The sequence below is a fragment of the Cataglyphis hispanica genome, chromosome 1 (genome assembly GCF_021464435.1).
Source record: "Cataglyphis hispanica isolate Lineage 1 chromosome 1, ULB_Chis1_1.0, whole genome shotgun sequence".
Classification (NCBI taxonomy): Eukaryota; Metazoa; Arthropoda; class Insecta; order Hymenoptera; family Formicidae; genus Cataglyphis; species Cataglyphis hispanica.
In genome coordinates, this window is record NC_065954.1 from 7,682,501 (window position 1) to 7,700,399 (window position 17,899).

The window sequence follows — 17,899 nt, forward strand, 5'->3', positions numbered from 1 at the left end:
GGCGTTCATTATGCGAGCGCTTAATGTTAGTTCGTCGACGAACGAGCTTAAAATCGCGGACGCATTTCTCGACCCGTTCATATCATTGTTCCTATTTAGGAACGTTTATCGCATTATTCATAATAAATACTGTATAAGATAAATAAATGCTACACGACAGAGTAATTCGCAATTATTGCAGGAAGACAAATTTCTCACTTAATTTTGAAGCAAAAGTCTTTATGGAAGGATATTAATAAAGATCATTTTTATACTGCAACTTTTAGACTTATAATGTTTAACTTTTAAAATTGAATAATTTAATAACTAAGACTATAGTTAAAATTCTGTTAAAATCCGTCTGAAGTTAGATGAAGAAGTTTTGTTGCTTGTTTGCATCTCTAAAACTTAATCTGCAAGAATATCTTTATTTTATATCTTTAAATTTTTGATTCTACTATAAATAAAATATCTACTCATATGTTAATTGCAAATTACATTTTCATATAACATTATTTCATATAATTAATAATATGAAATAATGTGAAATAATGTAAAATAATATAATACGATATAAATATGTCAGATTTTTTATTTTTTTTAAATCTTATACAACATAATTTATTTGTTTTTTTTTTTTTCCTTTTTAATAGAACAAGTATTTGTGTTTAATTTTCTCACAGTCTTTTGTATAAAAAAAATTTGCCAGTAATAAAATAAATTATAATACCTACTAAGAAATATAGTTTTACTTGGCAATGGCAATTTGCAGTGTTATATTTATTTATGATTTTGTACTATAATTTGATATGGTAGATGTAAAAATATCTGGCCACATAATGGTGTAAAAAATATTTTGGCAGCTGATCAAGGGGGAAATCATATGACAGATCTCAATGTGCCTTTAACGCGTTCCCTACCTCTCTCGCTCGTTTTGTATATTGCACCTCCTCATAATATAAGCTTTCGTCCTTTTATCTGCGCGCGCGCATCCGCTAATTTATTCAGTAGACGGCGTCGATTCCATCGGTTTATACGGAATTAACGGAGCAACGGAGGACGCCGAACGTCATGAGAACGCGCGGATCAATCCGTGCTAACGATCGCCCATCAAGGTGAACCTACTGCGCTTTATAATGCATCGCGTGATTACAACGGCTGCAGTCGAAGGTGTCGATTTTACGATGCGAAAGACAGAAATGCCTGATCGTTAACGCGAGAATTCGTTACTCGTTGCTGTTTATTTCCGCGCCGCGGCTCTCGAATATTCATGCATTAGAAAGAATAAAATTGGATCTCGATCGAGTGTACTCGATCTTGAAACACTACAGACAGATACAGATATTGCACAATATACATGTAATGTTTAGCTATCTAGATATAAATTTTTAAGATACTTTTTTATTATATTTTTTTTTTAATTAAATATGGACTTAATATAACATCAACCAGTATAATTATAATAATAATTTTAATAGTTTAGAATTAAAATAAAATATCTCGCTAAATACAATTAAAATAAAATATATATTTTTATTTTTAAAAACATTTTTAATTTTTCATACATTTTGCAGCAGAGTAAAAAATAACGTGCAATAACCTACCGAACTAAAAGAGATAGATTTTAATGTTAAAGGAGCTATTGATTATTCATATTAAATTCCATGAAAAATCTGATAATTCGTGTAGATTCTGAACTAAAGATTCTGAACTCCTTATCGCAACTAAAAGTATAAATTATCACTCTTTCACCTGGTGGATACATGTAATAGATGTTTACAGTTCTCACAAATGCGGCAAGCACCGCATCGAACGACCCCTTTTTATTCCACGACGAATGCAATCCGTTTCTATCGATTCGAATATTAGATATAACCATGCTGGTGCAAGCGTGTGACCTGACTAGCGTGCATTACGCGAATTCGCGGAATTATTCTTATCGGGACACGGAATACCCAAACGTAATACGTAATCGTTTTGCCGCGTCGAGCAGTTTTTTATCAATACATGCATCATGATATGATGTAGGTTAATGGTCATGCGTGCAAAACGCCCGACAGGGACGATCGATTTCCCCTGTATTTTCATTCTTTTTTATTTTTATTTTTCTTTTTTTTGTCGCACACAAATACGCCCTCTCTTGATATACGAACAGCGATAGTGCAACACTTCCTCGTATCGGCTTTTCTTCTGGAACGCCAGGGTTCTTTGTGGCGTCGCCGCCGTCATCGCGGCGACAACTCGGGCCCGCATGTGCCACGGCCATGTAAATGTGCATGCAATTATGCACGTAACCCCAGATAGAAGTAGGTATAGAGGCACTACCTTGCACACACAAGGTGCAATACTGTCACGTATAACGTCGCGGATTTTATAACGTCGTTTTTCGTTTAGAAAATTGCAATGTATTTAAAGCTACATCGACGTGTGCTGTGTGCCCCGAAATTTAATATGCCTTGGTTTATCTTGGAAAAGCATTTTATTTCCCAGGAAAGTCACCAATTTAAACATGATGAGATAAAGAGAACATAAATCGAACAGCATACTTGATATCATAGGGGAAATTATAATAAAATAAATTGTAAATAATAAAATTAATGATTATTACACAAAATTATTGTCATAAAATTAATTTGAGAAATGGTAATTATTAATTTTATTGTCCAAAAGTTATTACCTTGTCATACCAAATAGATATAACGAGAGAGATAAAAGGTTTCTTTAAAGGCAAGTAAATGTTTCGATATTACTTGTTAGATTGTCACAAATATAAATTAAAATCAAGTTTTAAAAGAGAATAATTTCACGATCTATAATTCAAACTTTTTCAAGTCAATCAATAGCAAATGTGAAAAGAATTTTTATTTAAAAACTGTACCTTTCTTTATTACACGATCAATCGAATCTTACTAATTGTAAGCTGAAATTGAATCGAGTTTTATCCGTGAAGACGGAAAAAATGCAATGTTAATCGAAAAAAAAATCTAAAGAAGATAAATTCTAACTTATAGAAGACTCCAACGCGTAGAGATAAATCATCATCACCGAGCTACAAAGGGCTTTGTATGGACTCTGCAATGGCACATTGCGCTAGATAATAGAAGAATGCGAGACAACAAAAGCTTTTTCTAACAACATTTGAAAATCTTTTCAGCGTTAGTTTTTAAGGGAAACTGTTCCTCCTTCCTGCTTTTCGTTCCCAGCGCAACGATGACCGAAGGAAACAAATAGCAGAAAGGTTGGCCTGACCTGGTATCGATTCGTACCCAACCGTGCCAGTGGCCAAAGAGGTTTAAGCACCATTCACACGAAAGCAATGCCTCTCGACTTGTACTTCTCTCGTCTGTTTTATTCGTATTCTGCTCGCATTATATCCAATTACATCACACTACTGCCATTACAAGCCACCGCTTGCGTTCCGCGCTGGTTACGAGGTCAAGCCGCGTGTACGAACGACAACATGTTATTACATTTACGTGTGATATTCCACAAATCATCCTAATAATCAATAACGAACTTAGATGAAGTTTATACGAGAGACGAAGCAAGGCACTCGTAATTTTCTAAGCTTTGAGTCTAAGAATACATAGAATTTGAATTTTTTTTATTAATGTAAAGATATAATATATCGTATTAAATGATATATATTTAAAAAATCTAAATCAATTTTTTTTCTAAAATTTTAAAATCTTCATAGATTTTTCCCAAGGATTGATGAATTATTGAATTAAGATTTAAGTGAGTTAAGATTTAGATCTCATATTAAAAAAGAAAAAAATTTTGACATGTTCGAAAACATTGCAGAATCAGTAATTTTATGATATTTTTAAATAAAATATATTCATGAAATTAAAGATTGATACATGCAAGAATATATATAATATTATAATTATAGATTCTTCAAGTTTTATATTGACCAGAGAATTTTCATTGCTGTCAAAAATGATAACTCAAAGAATCTATAACTGTCCGAGAATTTCTAGATCTTAAGATTCACCTATCTTGCAACTCACAAATTCTAAGTATAATCTCATATATATTTACACATAAACTACAAGTTCTAAAGTAAAATGAGATTTATGACGCTTTCCATAAAGTCTCTATAATTCGTATTATCTGTAATACTATGAAGAACATAACATTAAAAAATAATAGAATACCTCAAAGTTTTGTTCTACTCAATAGCCCCGTGCATAATTTTTTTCAGCGTTCGTTATTTAACATTCTTTGGGTGAAATGCGATCCTCTTGCGGTTGCACAATCGTTGCGTTTTATTTTAGAAAGTTATTGCACGTATTGCATGCGCGAAAAAAATGTAAGTAAAGATTGTGTAATAAAAGAAAATAAATTTTAAAAATGTTAATGTGCTGTATGGATTTAAGAATTTTACGGCGTCAGAACATTCTCGCGTGTACAGTTCCAGCGTCGTCATACAAATTAATGTTATCTCGGGGGATTATATTGGGTAGAGTAGAATGTGCGATGGCATTGCCGCATGATGAAATTTGATGTATTTCTTTTTTTATTAAGTATGTTTAGGGCTTCGTGACTCACAACCAATGTGTGAGCGCGCTTGAATAAATAAGAAAGCCTTTCAATATAAACAATTGCCGTTTTTATTAATCATCGTGATATTTCAAAGTGCATGTTCAATTCACTAGAGTTCAAAATTTATGTAACATTGCACAAAAAAGTACTAAAATATATTAATCATAATTATCTCTTATAAAAGCATTTTAATTTTTGTTAATTTACAAAATTTTGCAAATTGTAATTATTATAAATTTAAGCTTTCTATAATCTCTCTAAAACACTTATTTTATTCAACTATCGAAAATTATGCGATTATTGTGTACATAAGTAACGTTTATTGTACGCATCTTATTGTTAGTATGAGCAAATCGACAGGTATGAATAGTATTTGTATAAAGTCACATAAAATTTCCGTGTCTTGAAAATCCGATCAAAACTTGCGGTTTAGCTGACCAACTTTTTCCATTCGTTTTTCTCTTGAGAATATTCGTGTTAGAGAAAGACAGAGAGGAGGAAAAAGAGAGAGAAAGAGTTTTCACCAGTTTCACCACTACACGTAATTGATTCGGAATTTTCTCGAAATGTATATTTTGTAGAAATTCGCTCAAGAAAGTCAAGATCCAATTCTATCTTTCCGTCTCCTCAAGTGCATAAAAAAATAGTGTACACTGACAGTATCGAGTTACTTCACATGCGAATCTATATATATAAGGTAATTTTATATATGTTAAAAACTACCAATGCATTTTTCAGAACAGAAAAATACACATAAAAATTGTAATAATAATAAATAATATTGTCAATTAAGCGATAAAATGACTTACCGATGCTGTTTTCCCATTTTTACTCGTGACTTTTAATAGCGACCCTTCGTACCCCTGAAACACAAAAAATATTATGTAATTAAAATATATTTATATTAAAATATATATTTATGGTAAAAAACTGTGATATAATAAAATGAAAATTTGCTGCATACTGTAAAATATATACGCTTTGTTTTTCATCTTTAAAAATGACAAAATGTAATATAAAACCTGATTGTGATTTTAAAAAAATTTGATACAAATAATTTAACCCATGTTTAAAAAAAAAACTTTTTATTTCATTTTTATTAACGATTTCTAGAAAATCAATTTTTAGCAGTTCTGAAATTTTTGCATTGTAGCTGTGATATAGTTCTCATATTGTCATCAATTTGAATTCGATGACATGATGTACATCTGCAATAATTATCACGCTATTAATCACAGATACATATTTCATGTGTTGTATATCATCATGCTAACTCTTATCTTGTACAAACGAAATTGAGTTTCTAACGAACGTGGAATCGATATCACGCGCAATTCATAGAGCGCACGAAAATTTGACGTGCGAACGTTAGGTCATTAAACATACTTGGAGAATTGAGCAAAATGATCATCAATATTTCAGATCATTATACCGTATATGTATGTAAACAGGTGCGAGCAAATATTGCCTGACGCTAAACATGTGTTTATAACGGTCGGAAATTACCAAAGCGAAAATTATAGTCATGTATGAAGCGATTCATTATAAAAATCTGTAAATCTTGAATTTTTTCTCTTATCCTTTTTTTAAGCTTTTTAAATATTATTATTGCGCAATTTCCAAAACATTTAACTTTTTTTTAATCTTACAAAATATTCTCTCTAATATCTCTTTCTAATACTTATAAATAATGTACGAGAGAACTATGTACGAGAGAAATGTATTTTTCATTTAAAAAAATGTAGTGCGCATACAAGAGACTTGGCCAAAATGCAATCATCAAGGATCCGTTAGCTACAGAATTTATGAAGACTATTAAAAATAGCAAAGCATCGAGTGAAAAGTGGGGCACGACACGTTCATATATTTTAAATATTTGACACAAATTCTAAGATACTAGCAAATTTCTCGATCATCGCTTAAATTATTAAGTGACCTACTGCAAACGTTACTTTACTTCGTTTCACGTTAATGCAAGAAAAGCCGATTATTAATCGTATAACAGCGTTTTTAATTTATTGCAAGCTAAATAAGCCTCGTTACTGCGCTATCAAGTATCTTACTTTGTATACTATCGCAAGAGGTAAAAGAATCCTTATGGTGAAAACACTTCCTTTATTTTTATAATAGTAATGCACGAGATGAGCACTCAATTACATGCGAGCGCTGTAACTCGGTGCTCATTACCAGAATAGCAAACTGTTAATAATCGCGCGATCATGATAGAAGTGCTAATTAACGAAGCCGCAATTAGAGAGTAAGTCTCGGAATGCCTATTCGGCATACCGCAAAATGTTTTTCGGGTTTAAAGTTGGATCCACGAGCAAACTGCAAAAATATATTCTCTACTATTTTTCGCGATTTATAGAAGTATCATAACGTGAATCATAATGCCGATGAATTGTAGCCGACTAGTCATGAAAATAATTTAAATTATAATTTTTGGATTTAATTAAATTTCTATCTGTCTCTCTTTAAATTTCAAATAAAATATTCTTTAAATTTCAAATAAAATATTCTTTAAAGATGTAATATCTAAAAAAAAAAAAAAAATTTTCGGTAGTGACAAAACTTTAGAAATTTTAATTAATTAAAGTTTTATAAGAATATGTTTGACAATATATAACAATTTACTAATTGGAAAACTTTAGATATTTAATTAGATCGATCGTGTAATTCTTCATTCACAAGTAATTCATAGATAAATTAATGATAAAATTTTATTTTGCTTCATATATCTTGCATTAGTTTAGATGAATCGGTATGCAGAATTTCCCAGGTATCTGTTACAATATTCTTGGCAACTGCCAACATCTTAATCTCGCATAATTAATCAATCTCTCCTAACTAGAAAATATATTATCATTTAAATTTTAATATCAACGACGACAAACATCTCTAACAGTTTAAAATTTAATGTTGCACGAATATATAAAATCTAAATTACGCACAATAGCAAAATTAATATCTATCTTTAGATCAAATTATTAGGTCAATCAATACTTTTTATACAATTTTTCTCATTAAAAACATATACATATAATTAATGCATATAAAGTTATAAATTTTAGTATTAAATTATCATTCCATTTCTAAACATTTATCTTAGATCCGTCTAATGTATAGCATTTTCCAGGCATTCATTTCCAACATTTTTGACGCTTAGCTCGGCGCCCTGCACATTATTAATTAACTTCCCTTAACTATGAAATATTGCAGTCATTAAAAAGCTGGTCTCCCGGGGGAGCATAATCGAGTTTTCACCGTTCATATGTTGTGCTGCTCCGATGAAATGTGCAAATAACCTCCGCTTTTCCGAAAGTTTCACGATAGCGACTAATCCGCTCGGTTCTTCTTCTCTCGTCTCCTCCCCTCCCCATGCTGAAAATTTATCGTAAATTCACGTGGGAAACGGGTCGCGCGACGCATTATGCGCCATGTTTAAGTTACGTTGCGATATTTCAAAGATGATTAATAACAGGATTTGCGCGGCGCGAATCAAGAGATTCGCAAGCGAAAATAACGCACGCCCGCACCTCTCAAGGTTTATTGTCCCGCGGTACGTCGCCAGTTATGGGTTGGCGTATCGATGCCAAGAGAATTGCGTTCTCTCTTGATATGAGAAGTCGCGGCAATTTGTGTGTACGAGCGTATATAAGATAAACGCCGTCAATATATATCACTCCTACACCGATCACTCCGTCGCCGATGGAAAAACGAGCGATTTCCGCGTTCTAGACTGCATCGTAAACTGATTTTGAACTCTTGGCGTTTTAATAATGTCCTTCTTTATAATATCTGTATAATATTATGTGTATAGGCAATTCTTTTTTATTTGCAAAATGAAAAATTCTATTTGTACTGTCACAAGTAAAAAAGCAAAGAATAAATGAAAAGAATATGATATAAGAAATTATATATAAATAAATTATTATTTCTTGCTATTGTAAATAGAATGCATCAAAAGTTACATTTAAAATTTTATGTATTAAAATCATTCGTAATAGAAAATAAATAGTGCAACTATTATAATTGGCTAAATGAGAAAATACGGCACATTAAGTTTCTCTCTGGGACATATGCAAATAATAAAATAGTGTTTTTCATTTAATTTTAAATAAATTTCAACTTTGACAGAATTTTAATAAAAATAATTAAACTTGGAAAAGTAGTAAAAAGCATCAATGTAAAATTTACGATAAGAAAACTTTATCTTTAAATTCATCAAAAGCTTTACAGAGTTAACGGAAATCGATTTCAAATTGCAACAATATTTAATAAAATAAATTTGCATAATAATATATATATATATATATATATATATATATATATATATATATCAATATTATTATATTATGCATTATTAATTTTATTTTTTTAAGTTTTTATTTATTTTATTTTATTTTTCCAATTTTTATATATTATCTTTATATTACTATAATTGTGTTGTCTCAAAATTATTATTAATTTACTAGAATATTTTAATTTAATATACATATATATGTAATTATATATGCATGTGATTTTATCGCATACGTAAAAACATTAAATTAATTTCAACTGGATAGAAGGCATTTCAACAATACAATTACTATAATTACATTTCTCTGTATAAAATAATTATTTAAAGTGCCTTGAGAGATTGTTACGTGAAAAGATGCTCTGACATCTCTATACATACTTTGTTCGCGGAACTTACAGTACTGACAGAAATGTAAGCATACGTATGCGATTAATCCTAATCTCTTTGAGCAAACTGCTCATGACGATATCAAATGAATATACAAAACAAGGACGAAGTAAAACGAGCGCAAAAAACGCGTTGCGCCTTCTTTTTCGCCAGCGAATAATGACACGCTTGAGAGAATCCCGGATTTAACTTTCGAGGGAGATTCAAATGGAGCGAGAACAATTTCCCCGTTTTTCCGCCTGTCTTTCTTTCCGCTGCAATAAATGTCTGCGGTTTCTATCCTCTCTAATCGCTGTCGGCTTAAAACGCGATTGAATTTCGTTGATATACAAATTTCGGATATATACAAATCATATTTAAATTTGCAGCAAGGTCTTCAACAATTTTTGAAAGATTTGTTGTTAAAAAAATCACTTTAATCATTTTATTTAGTATGATAATAAAAATTTTAAATAATGAAGTAGAAAGAGAGCATTAATTTAGTAAACCGAGAATGTTAGCAATTAGAGATATGATTAACTTTATTTTTATATATAATTCCTAATATTTTTCTTTGTTTAGTATAATTTTTTATATTTTTTGCGCTTTTGAATTTGAAGAATCGAAATATGAATGCAAAAATTATCGCAGATATGAAAAATAATGAGCATTTTTTTGTTATAGGAAACAGAGATCACATCAGATCTCATGCTATCGATTTTTCGTCTCCACTGATGGAGTTCGAAACGCAAACTCGTAATTGGCACCGACATAATTAACCCTTTAGACAAACCAACCTAGGATCCCAAGCCGTGCAAATATGACGTTATAGAGAAGTACCATCTCTCTCGCGACGGGCGGTCGGCATAGACGAGCATGATTCATAAGGGGAATATTCCCCTTGTGAATACAGTTCGAACGCTTCAGTCATAATATTGCATTTCGCGCGATGTCGCGAGAATGTAGATGAACTTATTGAACCTCAACATAACGAATTAAATGCAACAGCGAAGCGCCAGGCGTGAAATACAGAAGTAATTGATGCAAAAACGATAAAAGCAAGACATTTCTGAAATCGCGCATTTTCTAGAAAAAAAAAGATCTGAATAAATATAAATATATAAAAATAAAATTGATTATATAATGTTCATGTGTTTTTGAAAACTGATATCTTTGAATATTCAGATTTGTGTATATAAAAATATGAAATGTAATTTAGAATTAAATTAATTATAAAATGTATAAATATATAATTACGATTAAATAGTTTAATTGCAAAATTAATTTAAAAATGCATTTTCATTAGCAAGTATAATAGCGTAAAGTTTAGATTGTCAAGATATATAAAATTCAAACAATTTAAATTTTTTAAATTAAAATCCTGAAAATTATATAATTTATGTTTTTCACACAACTCTTTTAATTCAATGAAAATTTCGGATCTTTGAGCTCCCTTTTCGAACGTCTCGCTTTTCAAATATTATACACCCGATGATAGAATATTAATGTGCTCTAAACTTTAAGTCCGTCAATGTCATTTACATTTAGGTCCTTGCGTATCAGCATCAGAATATCTGATTTCTCAAATCTTGAATTCTTGAACACTCTACTTTTTTATCTCAACATCGCAGTAACGCGTATATATACATATATATATATAATAAAGCGAATAGAGAAAGAATATTCTCAGAGACTCACCTCGTACGCTCTGAAGAGTAGATAGAGCTCCCTCGGCTTGGTGTCCATCGGCAAGCCGCTCACGAACAAGGTGCGCACCTGAAACAGGAGAGAAAGAGAATGATAATTGAGTTAATTAACCTAATTGCGGATGTAAAAGGGAAGGAGAGCGGCTCAGAAAGAGAGAGAGAGAGAGAGAGAGAGAGAGAGAGAGAAAGACAAACGAGGAGGCGTATATCGGGATGACTCGGAGACAGGGGAGTCGACTTTCTCGATTTGACTCCTGCTCTCGTCTATCAGACGAATCGATGGCTAATTGCAGAATCAATGTAAGATACCTGAAGACTACAAGAAGTCGGTCCCCCTCATTCGTCTTCCTTTTTAATTTCGCCATTAATGTGGCAATTTACAGCGCCGAGCCCAATTAATTATACCCCAATTAATCAACCCTCGAAGATCTTCGGAAGTGATTCCCGAAGATATTTCTCTTCCCCAATATCGATCATCCTTTCCGGCCACTCGTTAACATCGGCGTGTTTGAATTAATGCAATATTATTTCGCTTATAACGGAGAATGCAAATCGATTTTCCGTCATTGGGAACAGTGCAGCGAGAATGGAGACTGATTCAACGTGACTTATGCTAGCAAACTTAAACGCATTGATACACAGATAAATGCTGAAGTCAAGTGTCCTCATTTCAATAAGAATGCTGATCGCTAATAATTCATTCATCATGTTGAAAGTACGCAGCTTTTTCATGGTAGAAAAATAAAGTGTAGCAATCGTGTGTTGTAAATCTAGTATTATTCTCGATGCTAACCAATTGATTTTAAATTCAATTTAAATTTCCATGTAAAGCATTATCTATATAAGATTAAATTATAATGCCAAATATTAATATTAAAATATACTGAAATAATTAGATAAAATTTTTATAAAAAATAAATTTTTCAATAGAAAAGTATTAAGTAATCTTTAAAAGAAAATCAATCAATATATTCAAGAAAACAAGTTTATTGCAAGAACGCACAAGTGGATCCTTCTTCTCTTTCTAATATTTGATCAATTTTCTTTAGATATTCACGAATTAATAGCCGGTATAGCGTCTCCTGTCACTAGCAAACTTTGTGCAATATTGATAAAAACTTGGTCGCATGGAGACGCTAAAGCGCTACAGCAAGACACGTAACCGCAACCGCGTCGCAGGTCGGATCGTCTACTAATGGATGAGACTAAGAGAGTAACCGGTAAAGTTTCGCTGGCCAAGTTACGTGAGCGTCTTACATCGCAAGGGCCTTAAGTAATTGCTGCGGCTACATACGTACATGCGCTCGTGCAACATGCGCTGCGCGCATGCATCGCAGGCGTAGATATACGAAAGTAAGTGCGAGCGGTAAGTGCGTCTCGCCACCTAACTTATAATGATCTCTAGAGCGGAGCATCAAATTGCCGCAATGAGGTTGCAGCAATTAATGAAGTTAAGAAACTCGGTGATAAAAGTATGGCGAACACGCGCAGATCTAATTACTGACAAGTCTCGACCTGCTGCTCGCATAAATTTTGTAAAAACCGCCTTTGATTGACAAGTTATCGATCGTTAAACGACTTACTATAATAAAAGCGCGATAATTCAAATTGAATAAGACCATAACTAATCAGAATTATCATAAACTCGGATAACACAAAACGTAAAAAAATAGTAGAGATTAAAAATAATGCAAATTGAATTTAACATGTGCTTACCTTGGTGACTGTATACTTAACACTATCATTTAGATGTGTAAGATTCCCTAGGAAAAACATAAAAAAACTACTTTACTTTGAGGAAATTATCAACAGTTTTTCTTTTACAACTCTTTCTAGTTATAAATTAAACTCTTTAAACTGTACAAAAGTTCGAATTATTGAGACATTACTATACTTGTAAAAGTATCGAGCTGACCCGATTGAAAAGAAGGGAATGCGAATTGATTGAAGTAAGAAAGGAATTCATATTATTCTCCTTCATAATTAACTGATTAGATCGCAGAATAGATCTCCATGTACTCGCGCGAAACTAAGACTAATCCGGTTAAAGCAGTTTTTAAATACTTTAATAACAATTATGTAGAGAGAATGTAGTAAAATCTACGAAAGGCATGTAATCGCTCCATACATGCAAAATCATATTTCTTAATTTTTTATTGATAAACTAGATTGTGTTTATCGCGATCTCGAAAAAGATTTGCAGTGATAAAAATGCAATAACTGACATTTAGAAATTTAATCCATATTGTTTCAAAAGTTTTACGAAATCAAAGATTCAAAAAATTTAATTTTAAATATTCAAATATATTGTCCCAATTTTTATAAGCAACTTAAGCTTTATAAATATAATAATTATATACATATGTACAATTATTCTAAATATAAGGTATATATCCCGTTTTCTCTTAGTCGGCATATAATATTTTTAATTGAAACGATGACCTCTATATGTCATATTACGTACATTTCTTCTCTTGAACAACGTAGCAAAATCGTTTTATTGTTCCATGTGCTTATGAGTATATATTACTCGTTCGTCACGCTAATTAAACACAGCGCACATTAATCAGATTTTTATCTAAGAAATTGTCGGTTTCCTATTCCTCTTCTTCGCTTCTTTTCCGCATTATAAATTTCATGCGCATTCGCAATCGAAATAGCCGAGTTTTATCAAGCGTAGCTTCTAAATGACAATAATCGATCATAAACGAGTAGGTCCACTCCCAGCACGCTTGCAACTGACCGTGTCGCTAGTTCTCATTGTGTTTCATCTTTAAAACTATGCCGCGCCGGCACTTGCACATCCGCTGGCGACACTCCTCGTCCCATATTTGTGTTCCCCTTTTAGCGGCCGTTGTAGTTAGAAATAATTTTATATACCAGGGCGCATATGCGCGATAAATATATAGTTCTCCCGTTTTTTGTTTTTTTTTTAATTAATTTATATATACAGAGATTCTTTCTTTATACATAAAACCATAATTTATAAATTAATAGAGTCCTTCTCAACAAGAGTTTCATTAGATGTAATACTTTCTCGCAATGTTTTGGTTCAAATATTTGTCTTTAATATTTAAATGTAAAAGTTTCATGATAAATTCTATTTAAAATAAAGGATAGTTTTTTATCTTTATATTTGCCTAAAAGCTGATAAATAAATAAATTTTACTAGTTTCTCAATAATTCAGAGTTGAAAAACTATTTAAATGTAAATTAATTTCTAATGTGATAAAAATAGTTTTAATGACAACAGATTAATCACATGTTTAGCTCATTTCAAGATCGCACGTGGCAGAAGGAAGACCGTGATTCGTTACCGTCCCCTCGTTAATTTCCGGCAGGAAGCATAGAGGACAGAAAGGGGGCAAAAGCATGCAAGAAAAAATATCTATATTCTTGAATTGATTTATTTCAGGCAACCATAGCTGTTATGTTAAATTTCCTCCTTAATAATAAATCAAATAATTTTCTTGTTTTAAGTCAGTTAATATTATAAATAGTCTCTCTAAAATATTTACATGTATACGTGATAAATAAATAATAATAATAATAATAAAATATTATATTTACATTTTAAAATAAATTATACTATTACATATAAATCGTATGCAGAAATATAAAAACTTTTCACAAATTAATTATAGTTAAACAAAGAATTACGACAACAATTTGTATTACAAATTTTGATTTCTTGGAAAATATCATCATATCGTTATCTATTTCAACACAAAAACATTTATTTTATAATTATTTTTATAAATTTTATAATTTTGTAATCTCTCTTTTTTAAAGAGTATACAAATATTAATTTCATTGAGACATTTAAAATTTCTTTCATTTTATTTGTTGCATTTTTTACCAACCTAACAGTAAATTGTTTTTTATATGAAAGGTTGCCATGTATTTGAATCTATTGGAAATTTAAAAAAAAATTGGTTCGCGATAGTGTAAACTTACGAACATTACTTCCAATGTGTTGTATTATTTATTACCATCCCAGTGAATGTACGCATATGCACGCGAGAAGCCATCGTCTGGCTCTAACGTAAGCTCATTGCCTCTCGATAACGTGTTGGTCAAACGCAATAGCTACCGCGGGTTTGATTAATTTTGAATCAGAATTTACAGGTAATTCGAGAGCACGCTGAGAGGAATAATTTGTAAAACGCACACCTCGCCGAGTTTCCGAATGGAAACGCGCGGTTACAAGCATATCTCTTTACAGACAGACGGAGCAAAGCTGCGCGAGATTTATTCAATTCAATGAAGTTCGAATGTGCACGTATAAACACAATCACGCTTACGTATAAGTATATTAATGCAGCCAGTACGCGAATGCATATGTAAACGCTCGCGAGTGTCGGAAAATAGTAATGAAAGACTGTTGCGGAAAATAGTGATAAAATAAAATCCTGCACGCAGTTTTCCCATACAAATTATTTTACTTTTTTGAACCGTCCACGTTGTCATGTTGAAAACAACAGAGAAATTGTTAAAAAATATTTAATACACTGCTTACAGCGGGTTGAAAATGCAAAAATATTAAATCAAATCAACGCTAGCGAATAGCAAGCGTTTTTCAAGCTACATGCATTATTTAAAAACGAGCTTTTATGCATAGATAATATAAAAGAGAAAATTAATTTTGTGTATGAATAGTAAAAAATATGAATAAATAAAATATTATAAAATTAATAAAATATATAATTTATCTTAACATTCTCTTTACATTTATAAATTATTTAATAATTTTCTCATTACATAATCACACACGTACAAACAGATATATTATTTAATTTTACATGATAATTTCTTCGTAATTTGATTAAATTAAGTATACTTAATCTAATTTAGCAATAGCAAGTATCTTTGCATTTTCTTATCCACTTTAGCGCGCTTTACAAAAGGAGGATACTTTGTCAAAGCGAAGATACGACGAGGTCATGTCTGACTACATTTAAATTGCATCGCGATGCGGAAAGCGCGTGCTGTACGACTTCACGCAACAAGAGAACGCCGCATTTGGAGCGCATCCGAGTAATTTCACGTTTCGGTCGCCAAACCGGCCGCAGTCATACCAGAATGTGAGAGAACAAAGTTGTGACCGCTTTTTCCGGCCGTGCACTCGCGGATTTCCGCGACGCGCTCTCTCGATTCTGGCCGTGTGAAAAGTGAACGGTTTCGCGCGGCACAACGCAGCGTGTCTCTTTAATTTTTCACGGATAACACGGCGACCACGAGCTTTCGCGCCGTTGACAAGAGGGTCGCTAATTTTTTCGCTAAAAGCCGACGAAAGCGAGAGAGGCAAAAAACCGCTCATCACAATTGTCGTCAAAATAACGAAACACGAGTTTTTGATAAGACAGGAATCAATCAATCTATGATTGATCTCGCGGTATTTTTTTTTTTTTTAAGAAATTATCTGGAAATAATTTAAGGTCAATTTTAAAAAGCAATCTTAAAGATGACAGATGTAAAATGTGTACTTCGTAAGATCAGATATTGCAGTATTATAAAATTTTTATAATATTGTATATAATAATGTATATAATCGTATAGTTTCTCAAATCGATATATATTATTTTAATCAAATGGCTCGATATTTACAGATAAATATTGAAGTCATTTCTATGAGCAAAGTCTTGATAGTTTGCCTAACAGAATACACATTTTAATTTTAATAAAAAAAGAGATGACAAGTATAAAAAATAAATAAAAACGTATTTTTAAAGAAAATATGTGTTTAAAGGGTTATAACAATTTAGAAGCCTATCTAAATTCCCGAAATCCCGCAAAAGCACTTCTTAAATTTTATCTTTGATTGTCCCTTTACGACACTTTGAACAATTTCCTTCGCACCAAATCTTTTGCCGCGGTCCCAAGAAATTTATATTCCGGATGGTTGGGAAAGAGTATGTAAACAATAAATACACAAAAATGTACCGCTGCCAAATTTCGTTTCAAAGTGGCATAAGCGAAAAAGAATATATCGATCGTAAAATATCGAGTAATTGAGACATCGTTTTCATTTCCATAAAGATGAATCGGAAATCAACGCGATTTCGCGACGAGTTGTCGTAGCGCCTGGCAATTAAATCATCTTCGTAATCGCAATTATATACGTTCGTGAATATTCACGTGGCGCGTCAGCTGGTATATTCGCGCTCCTCGATCTAATCTTCTCGTAATTATGGCGGGTGGAATTTTCGAGCGCCGATCCAACCGAGGCGCGTCGACGAGCAAGGAGCGTGCTTCCGTTAACGCGGGACGAAATAAAATACCGGAGCTGGGGTTCGATGGGCACGAGCTCGTTTTCAGTGTACCTACTGCCCGCAGATATACACACATACACGCACACACGTGCGGTATATACACCACAGATTCGCCAGTACACGCCAAACATAACTTGCATTATCGCCTTATAAACAGCATATCAGATTTTATGATAATAGCGCAGAAATGTTTATCTATATTTGGATGCTATGCATTTTTAACAAAAGTTTTGATGTCAAATTTTTTAAATATAAAAAACTCGAAAATAATGTTTTACAATTCCTATCACTAATAAAATATATCTGGACAAAACAATAATCTTTTTAAATAAAGAAATGTGTGCGATATATATATAATTAATGTTATAGTTAATATTTGAGCATTAAATATGATTAAAATTTAATTTAATCAAATTTTATTACGTTAAAATTTTATTTGAGAATAATTTTTAATTATATTAGTCTTTAATTATATATCTTATTGTTTGACATAACTAAAACTATTATATTCTAAAATGTAAATCCTGTATAAAAATGCAGTCTATTAATTAATTAATTAATTTTTTAATATACTTTTTACAACATTCACAAAAAAGACAGAAGACATAGTAAAAAGACATAATAAATGTTTCCGTTATGATAAAAAGATGCACTGAATTGAAATGCTGAAAGCATCGTTTCATTTTTCACGCGTTGTTTCTATCTTTATCCGTGCCAGAATTTTT

The 17,899-nt window shown here is 31.7% G+C and overlaps 1 protein-coding gene across 3 annotated transcripts in view; it reads right to left on the reverse strand.

Annotated features, from left to right (window-relative positions):
- The window catches only part of LOC126850919 (protein couch potato-like), a 74,610-nt gene that overhangs the window by 25,162 nt on the left and 31,549 nt on the right, over nt 1-17,899 (reverse strand). For all 3 annotated transcript variants that reach the window (XM_050594417.1, XM_050594400.1, XM_050594408.1), the window contains exons 2-3: nt 10,895-10,972; nt 5,337-5,390 (exon numbers count right to left, since the gene is read on the reverse strand). In XM_050594417.1, the coding sequence (XP_050450374.1) occupies nt 5,337-5,390; nt 10,895-10,972 (132 nt within the window). The remainder of the gene's footprint in view (nt 1-5,336; nt 5,391-10,894; nt 10,973-17,899) is intronic.